This window comes from Chelonia mydas, chromosome 2 (genome assembly GCF_015237465.2).
Source record: "Chelonia mydas isolate rCheMyd1 chromosome 2, rCheMyd1.pri.v2, whole genome shotgun sequence".
NCBI lineage: Eukaryota > Metazoa > Chordata > Testudines > Cheloniidae > Chelonia > Chelonia mydas.
Window position 1 is genome coordinate 139,292,907 of NC_057850.1, and position 27,391 is coordinate 139,320,297.

Consider the following 27,391-nt stretch of genomic DNA (forward strand, 5'->3'; position numbering starts at 1 on the left):
AGACGCGACTGGGCGGGCGGGGCGGGCACTCCGGGTTAGTCTCTGGTTGGCCCAAGTGAGGGCGCTGAATGCCAGGCGGAAGGGGGCGGGGTCTGATCGAAGAGGAGGCCGCGCTCACGCGCGTTGCGGGAACTGCGCGTGGGGTCGCCGCTCGGAGCCCGGCCTGGGCTGCGTCACCCAGGTACAGAGCCAGGCGGGGCAGCAGCAGGGCAGCTCCGCCGTGTTTTTCAAGCCAGCCACGGGGAGTGGGAGGGAGCTGGATGCAGGGGTGGCGGGAGCGGGGCCAGAAGGCTCCTAGCGGTGAGGGGAGGCTGCCCTTCCCAGGTGTGTGATCCTTTCCCCGTCGGAGCGCTCGGGAATGCAGCCGGCTCCAGGGAAACGTGGGAAATTGGCAGAGGACGTTGTGCTAAAGCCCTGCTCTGGTGGAAACTGTCACTGGCTCTTTAAAGAGCGATCGAGTGGTTAAAACAATATTTCAGAAAGAATAATTCGTGTCTAACAACGCTTTGGGCTCTAAAACCTAAAAATAACAAAATCTGGTAGCCTTCTTACTCTTTTCCTTAATTAGCAATGGAGACTGGTCCTCTGTGGCTCACAGCCAAGGGTCTCACGTGGTAAACACCAGTTAGCAAATAGCTGCTGTCTTGCAAACGCTGCCAGACCTAGCACTTCCTACTGGGAGTCGTTCTGTAGAATTCCCTGGGAGTCGTTCTGGTAGCAATCCCGATTAACTGTTGCCCTCTTTTTGTAGTCATTTACCCCTGTCCAAAGTGAATGTAAAATGCTGCCGAAAAAGGAGAGCATTTTGCACCCCCATTGCACAAGTGTAAACAAATATAGGAACGGGTATAGTTGTGGATCAGGGGTTTTTGTGTCCTTCATTAGATTATCATGTACCACTGGAGTGTTAACTCTAGGTGCAGGGAAGTGTACCTTTACACATAGCTGTAACATGTCCTTTATGGGAGAGGTATCTGTACCTTGGGACTGAGAGGGCCAGATTCTTTGCTGTTGTAAATCAGTACACCTTTGCTGAGGCCTCCTTACTCTTTTTTTTTTCATTATGAACAATTAGATTGTCTTTCAAAGGTGTTAAGACTAATATTATAAAATAGGAGGAAGGGGGACTGATTCAAAGGCCTGCTTGAAGTTTCACACAGAGTAAATATTTGTATTACTATTTGTTGTGTTTTTATAGTAGCACCTGCTATAGGGCGTGGTGCTTTCCAAACAGAAAAAAAGGAATGGTCCCTTTTCCAAGGAATTCAGTCTAAGGACAGAGTGACAGGCAGACGAATAGGCAGAAGTTTGGGGAAATGTGAATAACATACTGTTCTTTCTTTTTAATTAATGTGCATGCCAAGTAGATTCCCTATTAACTTTGCAGGGGGGCAATAAAAATACTTCTCCGAAACTTCCTTCTGATTACGTGCTAGTTTAACTCAAAGCAGAGTCAATGTAGCTATACAACTTAATTTGGTTGAATATGGATGGTAGTAAGAGACAAGAAGGCATCCTTTAAAAAGTGGAATTTAAATACTAGTGAGAAAAATAGAAAGGAGCATAAACTCTGGCAAATGAAGTGTAAAAATATAATTAGGAAGACCAAAAAAGAATTTGAAGAACAGCTAGCCAAAGACTCCAAAAGCAATAGCAAAAAAAAGTAAGTACATCAGAAGCAGGAGACCTGCTAAACAACCAGTGTGGCCACTGTACAATCGAGATACTAAAGGAGCACTAAGGGATGATAAAGCCATTGCGGAGAAACTAAATGAATTCTTTGCATTGGTCTTCATAGCTGGGGTGTGAGGGAGATTCCCAAACATGAGCCTTTCTTTTTAAGTGACAAATCTGAGGAAGCTGTCCCAGATTGAGGTGTCATTAGAGAAGGTTTTGGAACAAATTGATAAACTAAACAGTAATACCTCTCCAGGACCAGATGGTATTCACCCAAGAGTTCTGAAGGAATTCAAATGTGAAATTGCAGAACTACTATCTGTAGTCTGTAACCTATCATTTAAATCAGCTTCTGTACCAAATGACTGGAGGATAGCTAATGTGATGCCAATTTTTAAAAAGGGCTCCAGAGGTGATCCCAGCAATTACAGGCCGGTAAGCCTGACTTCAGTACCGGGCAGACTGGTTGAAACTATAGTAAAGAACAAAATTGTCAGACAGATAGATGAACATAATTTTTTGGGGAGGGGTCAGTATGGTTTTTGTAAAAGGAAATCATGCCTCACCAAATCTACTAAAATTCTTTGAGGGGGTCAACAAACACGTGCACAAGGGGGATATAGTGTACTTAGATTTTCAGAAATCCTTTGACAAGGTCCCTCACCAAAGGCTCTTAAGCAAAGTAAGCTGTCATGGGATAAGAGGGGAAGGTCCTCTCATGGATCAGGAACTGGTTAAAAGACTGGAAACAAAGGGAGGAATAATGGTTAGTTTTCAGAATGGAGAGAGGTAAATACAAGTATCCCTCAGAGATCTGAACGGTACCAGTCCTATTCAAGATATGCATAAATGGTTTGGAAAAAGGGGTAAACAGTGAAGTGACAAAGTTTGCAGATGATACAAAACTACTCAAGATAGGCAAGTCCCAGGCACACTGCAAAGAGCTACAAAAGGATCTCTCAGAACTGGGTGACTGAGCAACAAAATGGCAGATGAAATTCAGTGTTGATAAATGTAAAGTAATGCACATTGGAAAACATAATCCCAACTATACATATAAAATGATGGGGTCTAAATTAGCTGCTACCACTCAAGAAAGAGATCTTGGAGTCATTATGGATAGTCCTCTGAAAACATCCACTCAATGTGTGGCAGCAGTCAAAAAAGCTAACACAATGTTGGGAATCATGAAGAAAGGGATAGATAATAAGACAGAAAATATCATATTGCCTCTGTTTATATCCATGGTAGATCCACATCTTGAATACTGCGTGCAGATGTGGTTACCCAATCTCAAAAAAGATCTATTGGAATTGGAAAAGGTTCAGAAAAGGACAACAAAAATGATTAGGGGTATGGAACAGCTTCCATCTGAGAAGAGAGAAGACTGGGAATTTTCAGCTTGGAAAAGAGATGACTAATGGGGGATATGATTGAGGTCTCTAAAATCATGACTGGCGTAGAGAAAGTAAATAAGGAAGTGCTATTTACTCAGTCTCATAACACACAACCTAGGGGTCAACAAATGAAGTTAATACTCAGCAGGTTTAAAACAAACAAAAGGAAGTATTTTTTCACACAACACACAGTTCAGTCTGTGGAATTCCTTGCCGGAGGATGTTGTGAAGGCCAAGACTATAACACGGTTCTAAAAAAAGAACTAGAGAGGTTCATGGAGGATAGATCCATCAATGGCTATTAGCCAGAATGCGCAGGGATGGTGTCCCTAGCCTGTTTGCCAGAAGCTGGGAATGGGCAACAGGGGATGAATCACTTGATGATTACCTGTTCTGTTCAGTCTCTCTGGGGCAACTGGCATTGGCCACTGTCGGAAGACAGGATACTAGGCTAGATGGATCTTTGGTCTGACCCAGTACGGCTACTCTTATGTTAAATACATAATTTATCAATGTGCAGTTCAAAAAATGTACTTGTCAATAATAGGACTCTTGCATAGTTCGAGAATTACTGTTTTAAATTAACAGCGTGAACTTGAAATCAAGTCAACTTTAATAAGTGTTAAAGGTAGTTTCAGGTACGGCACTACACTTACTCCTGAGTTTCCATGCCAATTCTTAGGGCCTCTAATTGAGAAGCCATGATCCTGCAGATGTTTTCACACATGTTCCTCTATTAGCATGGAAGTCAATCTAATAACTCATATACTTAAAGTGAAGTAAATGTGAAGTAGATATGTAAGTGTCTGCAGGAATGGGATGAGGTTGTCTTATTTTATTTTATTTTATTTTATTCTGTTGCTGTATGCGCAGGTAACTAAGGCCCTGATCCTGTAACTGCCTGGGTATAGGCATGTGCTTGAGCAGGTCTACCCATAGGCTTGGGATCTAACTGACTATACACATGTTCTGCGGTCAAATGTGCAAAGTAATCAAGTTGGGGAAAAAAACACACCAAAATAATTTTTCTCTGATGGGAGGAGGGGTGTCTTTGGGAAACAGACCATTAAGGGAGCAAGGAAGAAATCCTATAGACAGGTTGTTCAATGTCCTCTGTAGGGTTTCTTCCACCTCCCTCTGAAGCATCTGGACTAGATGGGCCACTGGTCTAATATGGTAAAGTAATTTCTATATTCCTGTTACACTGTCATTTCTCTATAATGTCCCTTTCTTTTTTTCCTCCTGTAGGCAACTTCCAGGGGAACACTTGACCTGATATGGCTTTGATTAACTTACAGAGTTTCCAGTTTTATTCTTCTACTGTACGCACATGCAGATCCCTGGGAACACTAAGAAAAACCTTGAACCACCTTAGTGATCAAGGCAGACAGCTAAGGTCATGGTGCTGTGGTTCCTCGGTCTTTGGCACGGTACTTTCAAGGGTTAGGTTTCGGTGTGTGTTTTATAGAAACTACCATGCAGAACTCTGGAACCAGCCTAACTCCATTACGGGAACTGTGCATCTTCACAGAGATGCTGGGAACAGTTCTAAATCTGATGGCAAATGGATGGATGAACAAAAATTTTTCATGGAGCTGAACAGCTTCAGTTCATCCAATGAGATTTTTAAATTTCTGAGTTCTTTAGAAGTTATATCCGACACCATGGCGGCAGCAGCTTTACAGAGGATCTGTGAATTTGAAGTGGATGACAGTGGATTGAAGAATCCCGAAGACATATTGGAGAATGAAGTCTTCAGGGCATTATGCTTTCAGTTTGAACATGAATCACAAAAGCTGTCAGACACTGGTCTTGTGACTGCATTGCAGGCTTTGATAAAGTTGCGTGTAGATCCCTGGAGTACTTTGATTGTGCGTTTGGTATCAGAGAGCCAGGAACGGCTTGATAAGGGACAATTAACCATTAGAAACCTGTGTATTCTTGGAGAAAGCTTGCTTGATTTGGAAGGCCCAGGTTGTACAATGCTGGAACAAATTGTGAACCAAGTACAAGGAAAAAAGCTTGAAGAATGGACCACTGAGGAAATAGCAATGGTTTATGGAATGCTGCAGATGAGTATTACAGAAGAAGGACAATACCAAGACTTGTTAAACCACATGAACAACATCACTTTAACCTTAGCTCCCCAACTAAGCCCTAAATTGATAAGCAGAATACTGAATGCACTGGTTATTCTTGACCAAACTCAGGCAATTCCTTTAGTAATAAAACTATGTAAGTATTCAGTGAGGCACGTCCCTCGATTCACAAATGATGAACTAGCAAATGTGCTGGGAGCTTTCATACACTTTGGACACGCTGACCAATTCTTCACAGAAGCACTGGAAAGACTTGTTCCCAAATCCTCCTTTACCATGCACCCGGAAACAGTCAGCAAAGTCATGCAATACTGCTGCAGAAAGCTGATCCGTTCTAAGCCCATCTTTGATGCAGTGGCAGAAAGTTTTGCTTATAATGCCGACAAATGCACCACCAGACAGATTGCTGAGTATATTGTTCCATTTGGGACACTCAATTACCTACCACCAAGTGCTCCCTCTGTCTTCAGAAAACTTGAAAGGATACTAAATGCTCGCTTTACTCAGTTTCAGCCTCACACCCTGCTGAATCTGCTCCACTCATGCACCCTTATTGAGCGTTACCCAGTAAACTTTCTGGCAAAAATATTTAACCCCTATTTTCTTCAACAGCTGCAGGGTAAGGGAACTAAGTTCAACTGTGTCTCTGGTACTCTGTATATTAGCTTCTCTCATACCACCTCCTTGCCAACCTATGTATCTCAAACTCCACAATCAGCTGTTGGAGCTAACTGAAGAAGAGGGGATCAGGAAGTTGAAGGTGCCTGTACGAAGTTTAGAGACAGAAATTTCGAAAGGAGAGCAGAAAGATAGGCTCCTTCCCTGCTTTAACTGTTTCTGATTAAATAATAATACTTAGCACCTTCGTATTTTAAAAGTGTTCCATAAACTTTAACCAGCTGATCCTCAGAAATTAGTAAATATTATCCTCGGCTTACAGATCGGGAAACTGAATCACACATTGAGGGGATGGGTGGAAGAGGCTTCCTTTCCCATGCTTAATCCACTGGAACTCAATGCCTCTCTGATGTCATGATATCTTGCAAGATAACATGAAGAACCCAGATCTTGCCAGATATTTATTTTTCTTCAAAATTTAAAAATACAGCTATAAGTAAGTGAGAGAGATGATTTTCAAATATTTGATTTTTATATGTATTTTTTAAGTTTATGTGCATGTTCTGTTAATGATTCAGGATAAAGCAGCTTTTATGAATGTTTCTTTAAAAACAACTCCCCTTTGTACAATGACTTGCATGGGAATTCTTGTTGAACACATATCTGTACTGAATGTCTGAATCTTTTTGTTTCAGCTCAAACACCAGGTTTGGACAGATTTGTCCTCTCCCAGCTGACCCAGCTCTTTTTAACAGTTACCTTGGAGTGTCCCTTCTATGAGGTAGTAGATATAAGTTGAAATATTGTTTGGGATTTTTTTAGTCCACATAGTAATCATTGTATAATTGTTCCTTCTGAAGCAACATAATATAGACCAGTGGTCCCTAAGCTATTCAGGGTAATGCCCCCCCCCCCTTGTCCCTGTCTGCCCCTCCCTCACCCCCTGGGCCAGGAGTGGGACCGTGGCTCTGGAGGAGGGGGGAATGGAGCTGCGGCCCAGGGCCAAGGCTGGGGCCAGTACAGGGGCAGAGGCACGGTCAGGGGCCAGGAGCTGCGGGCAAGGCTGAAGTAGAACTGGGAGTGGGGCTGGGTGGCACTTCCTCCCTGCCCGCTGTGGGGGCAGGCCCAGGCCCTGTTGCACCGTCCATGAACATTCCTCTGCCCCCCACAGTTTCGAGACCTCTGATATAGATATATAGGTCTCTTTTCATGATTAAAATTGTGAGACAATGAGCTTGTCCTACTTTATTTTTTTGTTCTCTGCACAACCAGTTACGTACAATGCACCATATGCAGCCATTTAAAAAAAAAATCCCAGTGTGAAGGCATATACTGGAATCTGTCTGGTTGCAGAGGGAAGGGTTATTGGCAAGGATTTCAAAAATGTGTAAAAGAAACTTAACCTACTCTGGCTGGCAATTTGTCTGACAAAACATTTATTGGCAGGAAAATGCTAATTCATCAAAACAAACTTTTTGGAGGAAAGGCTTGGTCTACCCTTTTAATGGCCTGATGGTGCGAGATGCTGAGTGATATCCACACCCCTGGGGGTTGAGGGTATACAGCATCTCACAGGGTCAGGTCCTTATGGTTTCTCTCACAACCACTACATAATAAACAGCTGTCCTGCTTCTCACACTTTAACCCATAGAAATTCAATATAATATACAAAGGCTGGTGAGAAAGGGGGCACTGTGATGAGAGGACTGCTTCCCTTAGCCTGAGATATGTTATAAAACCTGTACTTGTAGGTGTTAGGGATGAGGAAGTGACAAACTCTTTGGACCATAAATGAAATCGTGCTTTAGGTATGGAGGACCTTAAGAACTAGGTCTTTATGAAGAACTTTATGATGAGAAAGATGGAATCTTTATTTTTCCTATCCCATAGGAAAGCCCAGTGGAGGAGCTAGCATTTTTTGTCTAGTGGGAAGAACATCTGAGTCATGGGATGCCCTCTTCTCTTCTCCTCTCAATTTCTGGCTATGTAAAATGCTGGCAAATCACTCTTGCCTAATTTCTTTACTTTCCACAGGAAAGTAAAGTGTTGTCTGGCCCAGCTGTAAGAGTCTACCAGCAGTGTTGTCTTTTTTTCCTTGTTTCCTGTGCCTGGGTCTGGAGGGACAGGGCAGAGCTGATGTTAGTGTTGGAGCTACAGCATTCTGGGACTCACCTGTAACTGACAGGAGGTCAGGAGGACTGGAAACCAAGCACATCTGGCAGGTGTAGTTACCATGACTCAGACAGCAGGGATCTCAAACGACATCCATTGGGAGTGAACTCACCCATTGCACTGAGCTGTGCATAGAAGACATTTCCCTTTGTTTTTTTCTTTGGTATGAGAGGATATAGAAGGTAACACAAGCTCCTGTGATTCACCAAGCAGCTCCACTGGGAAATTGAACCCTTCAGGCTTGTCTCCTTGCAGCCTGTAGTGTGGACTAGCCTAGGCTATCCTTGAGGCTGATGGTGGATGAATATGTATTTGGACATATAATAAGAATCTTGCTTGGAGTGTTTCTGTTGTTTTAGTATGGTGTAGTATTTGCATCCTGTTTGTTAGGGTCCTGATTCAACAAGATTCTAAAGCACATTATGTACACTCTTTTACAATAATACACTTGCTAGCTATTAAAAAATAGCTTACCCACCCCATTATTTTTTAGTTTCTTAATTACTTGCATATGTAGGAAATGTTTCTATGTGCTACTGAGGTAACTGTAAGAGCAGAGCAGATAGAGGCTTAGATTTTATCTTTTTTCTTGCTAAGTGAAATTTTATGAGTATTTCCTTTTCTTTGCTCTTTTGATAGGGTCCTAAACTCCTTCCAAAGTATCGAGTAAAGTCCTTTCTCATACCAGGCCGTTCACTGGAGTCCTCTGTGGACGTTCACCTCTACAACAGGGTGAAGACTGGACTAGTTGATCTGCTAGGAACAAGAATGTATTTTGCTTCTCATGTGTTGACACCATATTGCTATACATTAGGTGAGTGGTGATGTCATTTTTTAAGGTAGAGGTGACTGGACCTATTGAGGTCCCTTCCAGACCTACACTTCTCTGATTCTATGATTATTGTCACACTGTCTGGAGTGGCTCAAAACTGAGAGTGCCAATTTCAGGGCAGACTGTCAAAAAGCAGGGCAGACACCCCAAACTTGTGGTGTGATCTGTAATTAGATGTCACCAACCCAATAACAAATGTGAATTCCCAAAGTACAACCATAGTTTGCTAATGGAGTCACAGACAATCCCCTTAGACATTCCAGTCTATCTTGCCACCCAGGCAAGCTGGACTATGTGACAAATGGTCACTTACAACAAAAATCACAAAATACTCAGGTTGCTTCCAGTCCCAAGAGACCAGTCACTTATCCCAGATCAGTTTGTTCCTTAGATCTCACACCAAAAACAACGTTGGTAACTAACTAAAAGTTTATTAACTAGGAAAAAGAAATCAGAGTTATTTACAGGTTAAAGCAAGAAAGCATATACAAAAGTGAGTTTCAGTCTCTGATTCAAAAGGTGATAGAGTTATAGCAATCGGTCAATTCGAAGCATCTTTTGGGGCTAACCCCTACCAAGTAGCATGGGGATCTCTTTGCTTATGTTTAGGAATATCTGCCCCTCAGTCTAAACAGCATGAAAGAGAGATTCAGTTTCTCCTTGTCAGGGATTTTTATCCCCTCCACTCCAGAGTTCAAACTGATGGGATGAGTTCATGGGATGAGGTCTCTCCTTCCTGGAGGAAATTAGGAATGCAGTCAGTAATCCTTTGATGCTACACAATGCTTAATTTGCCTTCAGTGGCCATGGACAAGCACTTTACATTAATCAGTGCTGTGTGTCCTATTCGGCGAGTTACAAAATTATAGAGGTTTACAATGCAAACGCTGAGTATAACTTTATACCATGGGCTATAAAGGTTATAAGTGAGATCAGTATATGCAACATATTACAAGCATTTTATAAAGTCTAAGCACATTCTTATCAATTTACCATCTAATATCTATTTTGATAATGCTAACACACAGGAAAGCAAGATTGGTTTCTAGCTATGCATTTTTAAGGTTCAGTGGGGCCTGGGGCCTTGGCGTGAGCTGGCACTTGGCCTACCAGTGTCACAAGTAATATTATAGTAGCGGAACTTTGCATCTTGTTGTCACAGTTTAGAGCAACTGCACCTGTATTCCCTCTCCATGGTCCACCAAAGGTACCCATTTTAGTCTCGCAGCTCCTCAGCCATCACCTCTTTGGAGTAGAGACCCATGTCTCCTTCCCTCCTGTCTAGGATTTTTCCAGGCTGCACATTTTTCTGCCTACACTGGTATTCACAGCAAGCCAGACTGCCGAAACAGGCCAACAGCTGCGCTTTGCTTTCTCTTTGAAGGCTGTGAACAGGTGTGATGGCCAGCAGTTACAGTTACCTCCCAGCTCTTTCTATGCAAAACAGAAAATGTGCAGTTTAATATATTCTTATTTGTTAAATGTATATTGTGATCTCTCGACCAAAAAAAAAAAAAATCAGACAAAATTAACGCTATAAACCTTTTTAAAAAGCAGTGTTTATCAGAATGTCATAGTTTGAAATTCAAAGTTCTTAACTGACTCATGGCACAGTGCAGAAAAAGAAAACACGGAAAAATAGAGAGATTTTGTTTTGTTTTAAAAAAAAATAAATTTTGTTTTAAACCATCTCCAAAATGTCTTGTCAGGCAGGGAAAGGTAAGCTCAGATTTGCATGTGCACACGTAAATTTTATTTAGCAGGAGTCCACTCATTTTAAACTTTCGGGTGGAAAGGATATTTTACTAAGAAGTTGGTGGGGTGGTTAAAATGAGATCTAGAAAGGAAGTTACTAGGTGCATGCAGTGTTATACACTCACATTGTAGGCAATACAGCTATGGAAAAATGAAGATCTGCCACTATCTTGTCTTGAATGTCAGAAAATTCTCCACTTCAAGTGTGCATGAAGCCACAGAATCATTCCTTGATTAAAATCTTGGCAAACTGAAGGTCTAGGTTGTCCGTGGTAATTGCTGGCTGCCCAGATTATACATACTCAGCAGTTGCATAATTTACTTATCTTTTTTAGAAATATTTTCCATATGTTTGTGTGCCTTGTTTATTCTTTAATCATTAACCGCCTCTTTCTTCTTAACTGCTTTTTAGACGGGCACATGGATAGATGTAATTTGCAATAGAAAGCTACGTTCGTTCTTGGGGAGTTTGTCCGTCCGTCAGGGAAAAATATTAATAAAATTACAATAAGCAGTGTATATAGTATGAAAGCATTTGTTTTTCTTTTCCACTCGTCCCTCCCCCAACCCAGATGTTGAGATTAAATTAGATGAAGAAGGCTTTGTATTACCTGCCACCCGATATGAGGAGGTGCACAGGAGGTAAGAGAACTACAAACACTAGAGGCAAAGACCATCAGACTGTGAGATTACATTAAATTGACAAAAATGGCAATATTCAGGGTGAAATTCTGGCCCGATTGAAGTCAATGGGAGGTTTGCCATTGATTGCAGTGAAGCCAGATTTATACCCTGGGTATCTTAAAACCTTGACTTGCAATGTATCACATATAGAGCCAGATTGTGAGTGGTGATGAGGGACAGACGAGAAATTCACTCTTCACTATGTAGGAGCCAGAATGGATAACACTAATTTTCTAATAAATAAATAAAAATTAAATCTGATTATTTTACTTTCTTTATTAGTTGTTTGTTTTCTTACCATTTTATACTTTTAAGTTGCTAAAGTGGATGTTTGGTACTTGTTTCTTTAGTTTCCTAATTGTAAAATTTCAGATTTTACATAAAGATTTTTTTCTACTAATTAATTTCACCTTTAAAATGTCATCTGTGCTGAAAAAAGTTAAGTCCAGGGCCTTATTAACATACTTCGTGTGAGACCAGCACAACCTCAGTGACTAAATTGATGAGCAAGGAATTTATACTATATTTGCAATTGTACTTTCATAAGTCAAGGAAGCTGAATGCTTTGACCAGGCTGTACTCCTCCATCACAATTTTCAGTCTGATATCCGTGGGACTTGTGCTCCTAAGTCATATAGGTAGTTTTGAAAATCCCACCTATAGTTGTCTAAATGTGGGGTTAGGAGCTTAAACATAGCCTCTTGCTTTCAAAAAGTTTGGCCTATGTTCACAATAACTTTTAATTTATTGAAAACTGCACATTGTGAAAGATGAGGCAAATTTTGCTTTGGAATGACAAAGGTTTTATGCCATTGAGAGACATTTTTAATCAAAATACAGTTTTTGGCCTTGATGCTGCAAACCTTATACACATGCTTAACTTTAAGTAACATTCATATAAGTAAAGCTACCTGCATAAGTGTTCGCAGGATCAGACTCTTGTTTTCAATATTTTGTTTTTACCTGTATCAGTTTTGTAAGATTCAAATAAGATACCCCACCAATAGTGGCATTACAAATAAACAATTTACGTAATTTGATTCATTATATATTTTAATGTAAAATTGCTATATAAAATTTTTTCAAATTAATTTCAGAACGTTTCAACCTGATTTAAATACATGATTTAACAAAAAATCAAATTGTTTAAATTGCCTTGATTTAAATCACTCTACCCTGGGAGGGGCCAATCATAGTAGCAGCCCCTCTGCTCTGACCCCATGAGGGACTATGTGCTCTAAAAGGGTGTGGGGAAGAGGCAGTATCCCTTGCCCCCTTCCCTGGGGCCCACAAAGTAGGTCTAATAATTGATAACGTTGTTTTTAAATGCACTTTTGTGTTTGATTTTAGAATAGCCCTGTGTATTGATGGTCAAAAGAGGTTTTGCAGCAACAACCACAGTCTTCTAGGCAAAGAAGCTATTAAACAAAGACATTTGCAATTACTTGGTTATGAAGTTGTGCAGGTAAGGGCTGAAGCTATCAGCTAGTGCTTCTCTAGCTAGAAAAAGATTGAAGGCTAATTTATAATAAAGGTTAAAGGTACTGCTGCAAACATTTCCCATGCTGGTTGTGGACTTGCTCCGGTTATGTGACCTCTTCCCTTTCTTGGTCTCTTCTTCTGGTCTTCCTTTTCTTTATTATTAATTCATTCTTTCTGCTTGCCAGTTGCAAATTTCAAGAGCACTCAGCTCCTATGACTGTTTTAAGATTCAAATCCTGGTTCCATTGACTTCAGTGGAAGTTTTGTCACTTGAGTTCAGTGAGACTAGGATTTGTACCTAAATGTCTCACTTTTTTTTTTTATTTTCAAAAGACCTTAACTGGGATTTTTTTAAAGGTGAAGGGTTTCTTGGTGTGTGTTTTTTTGTTTTTTTTTCCTAAGAATACATATAAAGCCTCTTTTCTGTTCATAGAATCCCCACAACTAGGTCATTTTCTTTATTTTGCTTGTTGTTCATATTTACTTAATTTTTGCTGAAAGACTTTTTTCCTGTGTGGATTGAAGTAAAATCCTTTTTTAAATTTTGCAAATGGAGAATTTGTTATAATCAGCTAGTGCAATGCACCCAACTTTAGTAATTGACTCTGATTCTGCAATGAACTCCACACTCAGGCAGTCCCTATAGGGTCCACTTGCATGGAGTCAGTTGCAAGATTGGACGCTTAACTTGCATTTTTAAAAGCTTAACATAATTTATGACATGAAATTATTCATTCACGAAAATTTCATTTTATGAAAGTTAATCTTAAAGAATATTGACTATAATGCAGTTGTTCATTTAAAGCAATTTCTCACAACCATTTCTCTCTTTAACTTCCAGATTCCATTTTTTGAGTTTGAGACTTTAGGTAACAACAGAGAGATAGTAGAATATCTGCACAAGAAAATTTTTCCTTGTACCTACAGGCTCAACTGGTGATACAATATAACAATAATAGAATACAGACTGGTCTACAGCACCTCTAGGTACCGTGAAGTGTAAATATTTTGCATGGGAGAACCACTCTACTTTCAAAGTAACTCCTCATGGGATGATTTTAGCTTCCGAATGTGAGTCTCTCCAGTTCCTGGATGGATTGATGTACAAAGAATTAGAAAGGGCAACAGAATTTATTTTGTTTTGTGTGAACATTTACTGCAGCTGAATAATAATGGGAAATGCTTGCAAAACCGTTCATGCTGAGTTTCCTGGGTATTGCACTTTTCCTTTTAGAGTTGACAGAGATATGCTTATAAATGGGTAAATACATCATTGTATGTGGGGTTACTAAAAGTTGCTAGACATTCAAGTTGTTACTGATCAGGGCTTTTCTCAGTGGTACAATAAATTCAGTTGCACAGTGTCAAATTGTGCACTGTCTTACGCTGTGCAACACTGGAATTATTGGAGTTTCCAAAATATGTAAAGCAGGGTAGAATTTTGCCACTCATGTGACTCAAAAGGCTTAGTACTTATGAAACAAATTTAAGTACCCTAAAGTAAAGTATGGTTTATTATCATAATTGCATATATATTTAAACTACTGTTAATTTCTTTAATAATGTGATTTAAGTATGCAAGTTTTCTATTTACCAGGAATTTTAAATGTAAAAGAAAATCAATGCACTTCATTCATATTTGCTCATGTTCTTATTTATATTTCTCACCATTTTAGATTTCTCAGCTATATTCCATAGAACCTAAAATATTACTGGTTTTAATGTTCAGTGGCTCCAATAAAGAGCACTATTGCCCACTGATCACAGAGTAAAATAATTTATTTGAAAGTATGAAGAATTCATTGCATTGTCATCAGTCCAGTACTGTTTGTTGTACTGCTCTTTTTCCAGTTAAAAGGAAGAATTATTCTTAAAGATGGAAACTTGAATCCCCAACTACCTTGCACTGTCAAATCAACCTTATTTTCTCTGATAAAGACCACTCATTACAAGCTAATGGAGTTACACAGGTGGCACTGAGAGACTCGTTTGTTCGGCAGAATGTGTGTTGTTGGAGACAATGTGTGAGATAGAGGTAGCTCAGCTTTACTTTGAGAACACAGGATGAGTTCAGTGAGGAAAAATCTTTCATGCAGGCTAGATTGTTTCCTTTATGTACAGTGATGTGTAGGTACTTGCGCAAATAGTAAAGCCAACCTACAAAGTTAAGCAAGATTGACCGTAATTACTACAGATGGCAGGTGACCTAAGTCAGAGGGAAAATTTGTGTAGTTTTAAAACCAAACAAAAATACACCTCTTCTTATTTCATTAAAACATACACCTCTTCTAGCATGGGTTCTGGTTTTTTGTTTTGTTTTTTTTCTGAAGGTACATCTACACAAGGATAAAAACCTGCAGCTGGCCCAGGCTCACAGGATTTGGGCTCTGGTCTGAAAAATTGCCATGTAGATATTCAGGCTTGGGCTGGAGCCCATGCTCTGGAACTCTGCAAAAGGGAAGGGTCCAGTCCAAGCCTGAATGTCTACATAGCAATTTTTCAGCTTGGAGCGCAAGCCTGAGTCAGCTGACGTGGGCCAACTGCAAAGTTTTTATCCCTGTGTAGATGTACCTTCAGAAAAGATCCTTGTTGATTGCTTTTGAAATGCAGACATCTGTCAGAGCTGCCAAACAGTACCCAGAGGTTTGAGGTGATGCCAAAAGCTGGAAGGACATCTAGATTTTATTTACCCTGACGTGCTTTCTCCTCACTTTGTCCTCTCCCAATCCTTACCTCACCCCTCCCTGCTCTTACTGGTGTGGGAGCATGGCACTCTGGCAAATTGCCAGTCTGCCAGTCTGGGTCAGTTCAACCATCCAAACTCCCCACTCTGCTGGCTCACATAGCTAGGGAATGGAGCTGAGCACCAGTCGGAAGACAGCTTGTGTTATAAAGAGCAAGCAGTACTCCCCGATCAGCACGTCAGAAAATAGTCTCCACAGGTGAAGTAAGGGGGAGCAAAGGAAAAGCCTTATTAATTATTTGTATTATCATAGCTTCTAGGGGCTCTAGTCATAGACCAGTGGTTCTCAAACTTTTGTTCTGGTAACCCCTTTCACATAGCAAGCCTCTATGTGCGACCCCCCCCTTTTAAATTAAAAACACTTTTTTACATATTTAACACCATTATAAATGCTGGAGGCAAAGTGGCGTTTGGGGTGGAGGCTGACAGCTCGCGACCCCCCCTTGTAATAACCTCGTGACCCCCTGAGGGGGCCCGACCCCCCCCGACCCCGAACCCCTGCCATAGACCATTGTGGTAAGCACTGTACAAACTCAGAACAAAAATACAATCCTTGTCCCAAAGAGCTTGCAATCTGAGTGTAAGACAGGAGGCAACAGATGGAGACAGACAGGAGTCTACAAGAAAACAATGAGACAGTACAGGCTAGCATGGTATGGTTGTGGCATCAGTGCACCAGCAGCTTAGGGGTAAGGGAAAGTTTGAAGAAGGATAATGTGCTAGTTTCAGATGTTTGCAGGGAGCTGCTCCCCAGCAGGACGAGCGAGGAGGAGGAGAGTCCTGCAGTAGAGGGATGCAAAGAGAGAGGAGTGATGTGATTAAAGTTATGGGCTAGGAGAATAATCTTTGCCTGATTGAAGCTGGAGCAGGCCTGTCTTATCAGTACTTCCCATGTTATGAATATGAGGTGGTGCTGCTTGTTTCTCTGACTACCCAGCAGGTGGTGCTGTTGTCAAATGTCTTGATGTTTTGTAGTTTTCAAGCAAAAATCATGTGTAAATGAAGTCAGCAGACTAGATGTGAGGACTAAATCTTGATCTAATGTATTTCACCAAAAATAACCTGTATGGAACATGGCTGTGTGCTCCCTGGCTGTTAGGGTGTGGCTGTGTGTGAGGCAGGGGGTTGGCGATAGCTCTTGTGAAAGGTGCTACTGCATGGTCAGGACATGTTACCCTTATTAGGTTTTGTTCTTGGTAGCAAAATATAAATTATGAGTGGGGAAAAAAAAATCTGAAGGTGCTACCATTTCTTCTCTGCTCCCTCCACCACGCCACCCCTTGTTATGCTTGTTACTTGATTTTCTGCTTATGAAAGCCATGATCAAGAAGTTATTTATAAAAACAGCAGAAGAGTTCAGCTGTGACCACAAAAGAAACAAGAGCCTGTTTCTCAGAAGTGCAGACTAGTCACCACTGAAAATGAATTCAGTAGGAGCAGTGGGTGTTCAGCCCCTTTGACGATCAGGCCCCTCTTAATTGGAATAATCTTTACTGACTAGGCTGACTTCGATGGGGTTTTATCGGTTTTGAACATCAGTGATTGATAGTTCTTGTGGACATTTTTTTTTTTCATTTTTAAACAACAGCAAAAATTTTGAGAATCAAATGGATGCATTGATGTCTGTTACAAGTCCTGATTAGAGAGACAAGGTGGGTGAGGCAATATCTTTTATTGGACCAGCTTCTGTTGGTGAGAGACAAGCTTTCAAGCCAGAAAGCTCTTCTTCAGGTCTAGGAAAGGTACTCCGAGCATCACAGCTAAATGCAAGATGGAACAGATTGTTTAGCATAAGTAGATAACACATATTGTAAGGTACCATTCAAGGTAACTCTGCTAGACACTAAAAATCATGGACTGAACAGAAACACTGTATTTTTGGTTTATTACAACAATCTGTAACCCACTAACCCGATCTTTTTGTCCTGTGACTGCAGAGGTATTAACAGGCCGCTGTACCTTGAATGGTCCCTTAGAATATGTGCTACCCACTTATGCTAAACAATCTGTTCCATCTTCTTTAGTTGTGATGCTCTGAGTATCTTTCCCAGACCTCAAGAAGAGCTCTGTCTGGCTCGAAAGTGTGTCTCTCTCACCAACAGAAGTTGGTCCAATAAAATATATTATTATCTCGCCCACCTTGTCTCTCTAATATTATTGGACTGACATGGCTACAACTACACTGCATACAACAACTCGTGATTGTCATTTAAAACTGGTAATGAAAATATTGTGTATTCTGAGTTCAGTTGAAACATAATAGGCAACAGGTTTAAAACAAACAAAAGGAAGTATTTCTTCACACAATGCACAGTCAGCCTGTGGAACTCCTTGCCAGAGGATGTTGTGAAGGCCAAGACGATAACAGGTTCAAAAAAAGAACTAGATAAATTCATGAAGGATACGTCCATCAATGGCTATTAGCCAGGATGGGCAGGGATGGTGTCCTTAGCTTCTGTTTGCCAGAAGCTGGGAATGGATGACAGGAGATGGATCACTTGATGATTATCTGTTCTATTCATTCCCTCTGGAGCACCTGGCATTGGCCACTGTTGGAAGACAGGAAGCTGGGCTAGATGGACATTTGGGCTGACCCAGTATGACCACTCTTATGTTCCTATAAAATTTATACAACCATTTAAGAAGACATTTCAGTCCTTTACTCTGAAGAGGAGAGATTTTTACTATCAGTTAATTGTGCTTTTAGAGTGAGAGAACTTTTTCAGATGAATACTGTCCAAAGCCACGTGTGTCCAAAGGAGACATGCCTGCCCTTTCTAACACACTACAGTATTTAGTGATAATTAGAGGCCTCTTCATGCTATAATTTTCTGCTGCTTTGGGTACTGAACCAAACAGGATTTTTCTTGTGAGAACACCAGGTATTTATCTTTACATTTAAGAGCAGCACAGCACCATTTTTCTCCAGTGAGCTTTGAATATTTGAGTCAGTTTAATTAATCAGTTGTTTGTTTAAAAGTGGGATAACTTCGATAGGGGAGACCCATATTAGAGTATCCCACAGCTTAGCGTACTCATCTGACAGATGCCAGAGCCCTGTTGTAATCCCTTCTCCCCTTTGGTGGGACTTGAACCAAAAGGCTCCTACATCCTGGATTAGTACTCTATCTACTAGGCTAAAGGTTATAAGGGAGGGCCTCTTCCCCCTACCACTTCACAAGCTGTTTTGTGTGAACTTTTCTGAGGGTTCTGATCCAATAGGCAAGCTCATTGGCCCCCAGCAGGTGACTTAGGCAGCTGAAAGCTTATTTTCCCCTGCTTTGTGAGCTGTTCTCGGGCTCAGGCGGGAGATAAGGGCCCGGGCACATAGAGTGAGGCTGCAATAGGCATGTCCAGAGGTAAAAACTTACGCACCAAGTGAGGTTAGGCACCTACAAGGTTAGGCAGCAGCCAAGAGAGTTTTGTGGATTGCAGTGGCACCTAAGCACTTTCATGGAGGTGCAATCTCACATTAAGATGTTGCAAAATAGGTACCTAAAGTTAGAAACCTAAACTCCTATTTAGGCTCCTATATGAGTGTCCCAATTTTTAAAAGTGTTGAGCACCTAGCAGCTCCCATTCACTTCAAGTGGAAGTTGATTTGAAGTCAGTGGGAGCTGCTGGGTGGCAGCACTTGTAAAAGTCAGGGCATTGCTTTAGCTGTCTGGATATTAGAACTGAGAAGCATTTTTTGACCTTTTGTGGCTGGTCCCTTTAAGGGGAGTCAGGACCCAGTCCACTTGTGAAGGGCTTTTTTAAGGAGAACAAGCCCATCTCTGCTGACCGGTAAGCAATTAACTGCCAGCCAGCCAGTCCACTCATGCAGCTAATTGACTAACAAGCACCTAGGTCTGGTAAAAGGCTACTAGAGCTCAGTTGGAGGGAGGTGATCCTAGAGAGGAGTTTTGTGAGACTGTAGCAGGGTAGAGTTAAACTCTTCTGGTTTACTAGTGGAAAAAGTGAGTAAAAAGGACAAAGGGGAAAAGCTGACTGAAGGCTACAGCTGGGAGAGCTGGGAAATTCTGACCTCAGGAGAGGATGCTTGCTGGGATTAGCCCCAGAGCAAGAAGAAGGGTTAGATTTGAAGGCCCTACATGGAGGGGTTTTGTACTCTGTAAAGAAAATTAATAAATGAGACTTTACAAAGGGAGTCTCTTGTTCTCAGTTCCTGGGTCTGGAAATCCTTACATGACTAAAAGAGTAGTAGGCCTGCAAGGACTTGCCCATTCAGAGGGTCGATGGAAACATTTTATGAGATGTGTTCTGGTCCAAAAAAACCGAAATCAGAGAGACAAGGTGAGTGAGATAATATATTTTATTGGATCAACTTCTGTTGGTGAGAGGCAAGCTTTTGAGCAACACAGAGCTCTTCTTCAACTCTGGGAAAGGTACTCCAAGTCAAAACATGTCGGTTTAGTGTCTTTGATTTGAAATAACTTTTCATTTAAAAACTATTAGGGGGCTTATTTCTTCACCCACTTACTCCCTGGTCCTTCTCGCATGAACAGAGAGCAACAATACCTGAAGTCCAAAGGTGCAAACAATTCAGTGTTTATTGGGGTGAACTTCCAGCAAGCATGATTCCAGTTTCATTCCTTACAGAAGAATTACCTCTAGGCTGTCCTTATTTTGTTCTATAGTCAGGCTAGTGAATTACCCCACTCACTGGTCATTTATGAAATTCATGAGGTGGTGTAACTCAGTTTCCCCTCTTGTACAACAGACCAAGTTTGCAATAGTTTCTGTGCTGTACCAAGCATTAAGTTTATTCTCAGGTAATAGCTGAGACACAGCTTCAGATTTTAGCACTGTACACATACCCCTTAAGATTAACCTGTCCCCCTTATTTTCAGGCTTGACTTGTTTTTTCACCTCCCTTTCCTGGAGGGCCATAATCTGAGGCTTCTAGTAGCTTGTTTGCTGACCAGATGTATTCATTATTTGCAGCTCCTTTATGCCCATCAGCTAGGTAATTTGCATTTACACAGAGGCTTACTAGCTTGCTTCTGGATCCAAAGCTATTAGCAGCTCAGAGACTATCTTAAAAGAGAAACATACCACTTCCACTAGAGTTCTGATTACTTTCCACTTTCATTTCCTGCTCCAAAACACACAGATCTGAAAAAGAAAGCACAACCTATCGTGGCCCCTTTTGGAGCCCTAATAGGATTTTAATTAAGTACCATGTTTTATTTGCATTTTTTTTTTTACCCGTTCTCCAATATACACTGCACACATCCTGGGAAAATGCACATTCCTTCCATAGTTTAACCTCCATACCATATTAATTTTACACAGGGTGTAACTGCCTCCCATGCCCACAGAGTTTTCATGCACACCCACCAAAGCAACAATCTGATCCCCCAGAGCCACCCCAAGGTTCAGTGTTCCCCTCATTCCTCCCCTTTTCCTTTTCTTTTACCTGTGCGCGCACACACAATTCTCTTTTGCCTAACATCCCTTGCACTGTGATTACTCTTTACACAACTGTACCCCGATTACACTTCCAACTTGTACAACTAGACACAACGAGGGGCAGCCAAGTTAAGTTTCAATAGAAACCACTTACATCCTTTAGTGATTTTGATTAGGTTACCCAATAGTCAAATAATATTGATCTGATTCTCTCTCCACCTGCTGCCTGTAGCAGTCCCTTATAGACCATTTCTGTGGGAAAAGGGCCCATTGAGCCTAGTGGTGCCACTCTATCTGACCCCCTTGGATAATTTAATTACCAAGCTTCCATCAAGTGTGACTGCTCAGAGTTGCACATACAGTTACGTTTATATAACTGGGTTTTATCATTATACAGAAACTTCCATCTTGTAACACCACAACTGTTACTTTTTACCATCTCCAAAACGTTTACTTTCCTCCAAACCCTGTATTATCAATTTTTGCAAAAGCTATTTGTAACTTTTCACTCACTTGCTCCTACATTCAGTTCTTTAAGGTAGTGCAATTTGTCTGTAATAACTTAGCCACCTAGTACAATTATTGCCACACAGCTGCCTTAACCTGTGCTGTCTTTATCTTGAGACTGTTCAAAGAGGCAGTAAAACATTTGTCTCCATGGATCTTTTACTCCAAAAATTCCAGTGGAATACAGCAGACCTCCCTCATACTTCGTCCAAAAAAAACCAAAAACGTTTCACATAAGTTTTCCCAAGTACCCTCCATTAAAACTTCAGAAAAACAAAAGTGTGGAAAGGCAGGGGGAGAGGTGGAAAGAAACCAATAAAGCCTGTCAGGTCAGTTTAAAGTATAGGCTACCAGCAGCAAATTAAGTAAACCGAGAAAAAGAAGAAAAGGATATAGTTGAGCCAAGAGTAGGCTCCCTGGGTTGAAACAGTAGGGAACCCTTATCCCCAGGTTCTCATTCTGGCTCTGGGAGAAGAGTGGGGGTTGTTTCCTGCTCCTGCAGACCTGCCATTTTGCAGTTTGAAACTTCCTCCCTCCCCACTTCTTTCTCTCCACTCCCCCAGGACCAAGTCCCAGCCCCAGTCTCCAAAGGTAGTCTGTTAACTCTGCTTTTGACTTTAAACCCTGTTGTGCCAAATCATCTTTAACTACTCCTAACTAATTTACAACCCTTCAGCAGCCCTTGCTGAAGCAGCACAAAACTTGAAAGATTACTGGCAGCTTCCCATAATGCTGCCCTTACTTCAAACCTCTCACAAGCAGACTGAAGTGCCTCCTTTCCCTGGAAGGCATTCAGTCCCCATGGGCAGGGACCTTCCTCCACTACCCATATACCAAGGAGTGGGGGGGGGGATGGGAATAGGGACCACCCCCCATCCCTCTGGATCCCCTAACACTTCCTCCATTTCCTTTTTAATCTCATCCCAGGTTGACCCTTGCACCTGGTATGGGCCCTGGTTCTTCCTTATCCATTTATCCAAAAAATCCTTTACCCTGGCTTGCCAGAACCCACAACTACCATCACGAGAGTTCGCTATACCCCCTCCAAGCAGCTACGTGGACTGTTCAGGAGGGGGACTTACAGGCTGCCACTCACCTATCAGATGCAAAGTATCCAAGTCACCGGCACCATGATGTTAGGGGGCTTATTCCTTCACCCACTTACTTCCCTGGTCCTTCTCGCATGAACAGAGAGCAACAATACCCGAAGTCCAAAGGTGCAAACAATTCAATGTTTATTGGGGTGAACTTCCAGCAAGCATGATTCCAGTTTCCTTCCTTAATGTGCCCCTTCCCAGCTCTGACACCACAGAGCCTTACACCTGTGTCCCTCTTCCCATTCCTGCCCTTAGCAGGACATGATTCCAATTTCCCCATTCCCTGTTCCCACTCCCCCACACACACTCTTCCTGATTGACTGCAGACTATATAGTAAAACTTGAGTTCTGCTTAGCTATACCTTCACCAATCATTTTCCTGAAATTTAACTAACCAATCCTAACATATTGTAACATGATTATTTAACCAATTATATCCCACCACCTTAATTAATTTACACCCAGCAAAATTAATTATACAGCAGACAGAAACAATCACAGAACCAGACAGAGATTATACAGACAAACAATAGGGAAATGGGGACTACAGTGATAGAACAAACACAGAAATGAGAATTTCACATCCCAGTATTGATAAGTGAGTTCTTGCCAGACAGGATGCTATCAAACTAAGTATGCTTTTACATCTTCTAGGCACTTCCTTTCCTCTGGAGGCGATAGGCATTATCAGGACAGGATTGTATTCCTAACAGCCCAATAGCACCTTCTTTCAATGTGACTAGTTTGGAATAGCTGCCTCTGCTGCTTAGCCAAAGATCTTAGCCTAAGCACAGGGCCTCAGACTGTCACAATAAGGGTATGTCTACACTACGAAATTAGGTCGAATTTATAGAAGTCGGTTTTTTAGAGATCGGTTTTATATATTCGAGTGTGTGTGTCCCCACAGAAAATGCTCTAAGTGCATTAAGTGCATTAACTCGGCAGAGTGCTTCCACAGTACCGAGGCTAGAGTCAACTTCTGGAGCGTTGCACTGTGGGTAGCTATCCCACAGTTCCCGCAGTCTCTGCTGCCCATTGGAATTCTGGGTTGAGATCCCAATGCCTGATGGGGCTAAAACATTGTCGCGGGTGGTTCTGGGTACATATCATCAGGCCCCCGTTCCCTCCCTCCCTCCCTCCGTGAAAGCAAGGGCAGACAATCGTTTCGCGCCTTTTTTCCTGAGTTACCTGTGCAGACGCCATACCACGGCAAGCATGGAGCCCGCTCAGGTAACCGTCACCGTATGTCTCCTGGGTGCTGGCAGACGTGGTACTGCATTGCTACACAGCAGCATCAACCCAATGCCTTGTGGCAGCAGACGGTACAGTACGACTGGTAGCCGTCATCGTCATGTCCGAGGTGCTCCTGGCCACGTCGGCCGGGAGCGCCTGGGCAGACATGGGCGCAGGGACTAAATTTGGAGTGACTTGACCAGGTCATTCTCTTTAGTCCTGCAGTCAGTCCCATTGAACCATCTTATGGTGAGCAGGCAGGCGATACGGATTGCTAGCAGTCCTACTGTACCATCTTCTGCCAGGCAGGCAAGAGATGAGGATGGCTAGCAGTCCTTCTGCACCGTCTGCTGCCAGCCAAAGATGTAAAAGATAGATGGAGTGGATCAAAACGAGAAATAGACCAGATTTGTTTTGTACTCATTTGCTTCCTCCCCTCCCCGTCTAGGGGACTCATTCCTCTAGGTCACACTGCAGTCACTCACAGAGAAGGTACAGCGAGGTAAATCTAGCCATGTATCAATCAGAGGCCAGACCAACCTGCTTGTTCCAATAAGAACAATTACTTAGGTGCACCATTTCTAATTGGAACCCTCCATGAAGTCCTGCCTGAAATACTCATTGATGTAAAGCCACCCCCTTTGTTGATTTTAATTCCCTCTAAGCCAACCCTGTGAGCCATGTCATCAGTCGCCCCTCCCTCCGTCAGAGCAACGGCAGACAATCGTTCCGCGCCTTTTTTCTGTGCGGACGCCATACCAAGGCAAGCATGGAGGCCGCTCAGCTCACTTTGGCAGTGAGGAGCACATTAAACATCACACGCATTATCCAGCAGTATATGCAGCACCAGAACCTGGCAGAGCGATACCGAGTGAGGAGGCGACGTCAGCGCGGTCACGTGAGTGATCAGGACATGGACACAGATTTCTCTGAAAGCATGGGCCCTGCCAATGCATGCATCATGGTGCTAATGGGGCAGGTTCATGCTGTGGAACGCCAATTCTGGGCTCGGGAAACAAGCACAGACTGGTGGGACCACATAGTGTTGCAGGTCTGGGACGATTCCCAGTGGCTGCGAAACTTTCGCATGCGTAAGGGCACTTTCATGGAACTTTGTGACTTGCTTTCCCCTGCCCTGAAGTGCATGAATGCCAAGATGAGAGCAGCCCTCACAGTTGAGAAGCGAGTGGCGATAGCTCTGTGGAAGCTTGCAACGCCAGACAGCTACCGGTCAGTTGGGAATCAATTGGGAGTAGGCAAATCTACTGTGGGGGCTGCTGTGATGCAAGTAGCCCACGCAATCAAAGATCTGCTGATATCAAGGGTAGTGACCCTGGGAAATGTGCAGGTCATAGTGGATGGCTTTGCTGCAATGGGATTCCCTAACTGTGGTGGGGCCATAGACGGAACCCATATCCCTATCTTGGCACCGGAGCACCAAGCCAGCGAGTACATAAACCGCAAGGGGTACTTTTCAGTAGTGCTGCAAGCTCTAGTGGATACAAGGGACGTTTCACCAACATCAACGTGGGATGGCCGGGAAAGGTACATGACGCTCGCATCTTCAGGAACTCTGGTCTGTTTCAAAAGCTGCAGGAAAGGACTTTATTCCCAGACCAGAAAATAACTGTTGGGGATGTTGAAATGCCTATAGTTATCCTTGGGGACCCAGCCTGCCCCTTAATGCCATGGCTCATGAAGCCGTACACAGGCAGCCTGATCAGTAGTCAGGAGCTGTTCAACTACAGGCTGAGCAAGTGCAGAATGGTGGTAGAATGTGCATTTGGACGTTTAAAGGCGCGCTGGCGCAGTTTACTGACTCGCTTAGACCTCAGCGAAACCAATATTCCCACTGTTATTACTGCTTGCTGTGTGCTCCACAATATCTGTGAGAGTAAGGGGGAGTCGTTTATGGCGGGGTGGGAGGTTGAGGCAAATCGCCTGGCTGCTAGTTACGCGCAGCCAGACACTAGGGCGGTTAGAAGAGCACAGGAGGGCGCGGTACGCATCAGAGAAGCTTTGAAAACCAGTTTCATGACTGGCCAGGCTACGGTGTGAAAGTTCTCTTTGTTTCTCCTTGATGAAACCCCCCCGCCCCTTGGTTCACTCTACTTCCCTGTAAGCTAACCGCCCTCTCCTCCTCCCTTCGATCACCGCTTGCAGAGGCAATAAAGTCATTGTTGCTTCACATTCATGCATTCTTTATTCATTCATCACACAAATAGGGGGATGACTACCAAGGTAGCCCAGGAGGGGTGGTGGAGGAGGGAAGGAAAATGCCACAGAGCACTTTAAAAGTTTACAACTTTAAAATTTATTGAATGCCAGCCTTCTGTTTTTCGGGCAATCCCCTGTGGTGGAGTGGCTGGTTGGCCGGAGGCCCCCCCACCGCTTTCTTAGGCGTCTGGGTGTGGAGGCTATGGAACTTGGGGAGGAGGGCGGTTGGTTACACAGGGGCTGTAGTGGCAGTCTGTGCTCCAGCTGCCTTTGCTGCAGCTCAACCATACACTGGAGCATACTGGTTTGATCCTCCAGCAGCCTCAGCATTGAATCCTGCCTCCTCTCATCACGCTGCCGCCACATTTGAGCTTCAGCCCTCTCTTCAGCCCATCACTTACTCTCTTCAGCCCGCCACCTCTCCTCCCAGTCATTTTGTGCTTTCCTGCACTCTGACATTATTTGCCTCCACGCATTCGTCTGTGCTCTGTCAGTGTGGGAGGACAGCATGAGCTCAGAGAACATTTCATCTCGAGTGCGTTTTTTTTTCTTTCTAATCTTCACTAGCCTCTGGGAAGGAGATGATCCTGTGATCATTGAAACACATGCAGCTGGTGGAGAAAAAAAAAGGGACAGCGGTATTTAAAAAGACACATTTTATAAAACAGTGGCTACACTCTTTCAGGGTAAACCTTGCTGTTAACATTAAATACATAGCACATGTGCTTTCATTACAAGGTCGCATTTTGCCTCCCCCCACCGCGTGGCTACCCCCTCAACCCTCCCCCCTCCCCGTGGCTAACAGCGGGGAACACTTCTGTTCAGCCACAGGCAAACAGCCCAGCAGGAATGGGCACCTCTGAGTGTCCCCTGAAGAAAAGCACCCTATTTCAACCAGGTGACCATGAATGATATCACTCTCCTGAGGATAACAGAGAGAGATAAAGAACGGATGTTGTTTGAACGCCAGCAAACATACACTGCAATGCTTTGTTGTACAATGATTCCCGAGTACGTGTTACTGGCCTGGAGTGGTAAAGTGTCCTACCATGGAGGACGCAATAAGGCTGCCCTCCCCAGAAACCTTTTGCAAAGGCTTTGGGAGTACATCCAGGAGAGCCGCGAATGCCAGGGCAAATTAATCCTTTCACATGCTTGCTTTTAAACCATGTATAGTACTTTAAAAGGTACACTCACCGGAGGTCCCTTCTCCGCCTGCTGGGTCCAGGAGGCAGCCTTGGGTGGGTTCGGGGGGTACTGGCTCCAGGTCCAGGGTGAGAAACAGTTCCTGGCTGTCGGGAAAACCGGTTTCTCCGCTTGCTTGCTGTGAGCTATCTACAACCTCATCATCATCATCTTCTTCTTCGTCCCCAAAACCTGCTTCCATGTTGCCTCCATCTCCATTGAAGGAGTCAAACAACACGGCTGGGGTAGTGGTGGCTGAACCCCCTAAAATGGCATGC

At 42.9% G+C, this 27,391-nt stretch overlaps 1 protein-coding gene across 3 annotated transcripts; it reads left to right on the forward strand.

Moving 5' to 3' along the window:
* The first annotated feature begins 31 nt into the window (after window positions 1-31).
* Window positions 32-14,619, forward strand: FASTKD3 (FAST kinase domains 3). Of its 3 annotated transcripts, XM_007057803.4 has the most exons (7): window positions 35-181; window positions 4,323-5,792; window positions 6,487-6,572; window positions 8,603-8,777; window positions 11,123-11,192; window positions 12,585-12,699; window positions 13,558-14,619. In XM_007057803.4, exons 2-7 carry the CDS (start codon window positions 4,352-4,354, stop codon window positions 13,654-13,656), a joined length of 1,986 nt encoding a protein of 661 aa, XP_007057865.3. In that variant the 5' UTR covers window positions 35-181; window positions 4,323-4,351; the 3' UTR covers window positions 13,657-14,619. The 3 variants fall into 3 exon arrangements, with proteins under 3 accessions (XP_037749284.1, XP_043396213.1, XP_007057865.3); XM_037893356.2 differs by lacking the exons at window positions 11,123-11,192; window positions 12,585-12,699; window positions 13,558-14,619 and adding an exon at window positions 7,826-8,013 and having other exon boundaries at window positions 32-181; window positions 8,603-8,726; XM_043540278.1 differs by lacking the exons at window positions 12,585-12,699; window positions 13,558-14,619 and having other exon boundaries at window positions 34-181; window positions 8,603-8,808; window positions 11,123-11,175.
* The last annotated feature ends 12,772 nt before the right edge of the window (window positions 14,620-27,391 follow it).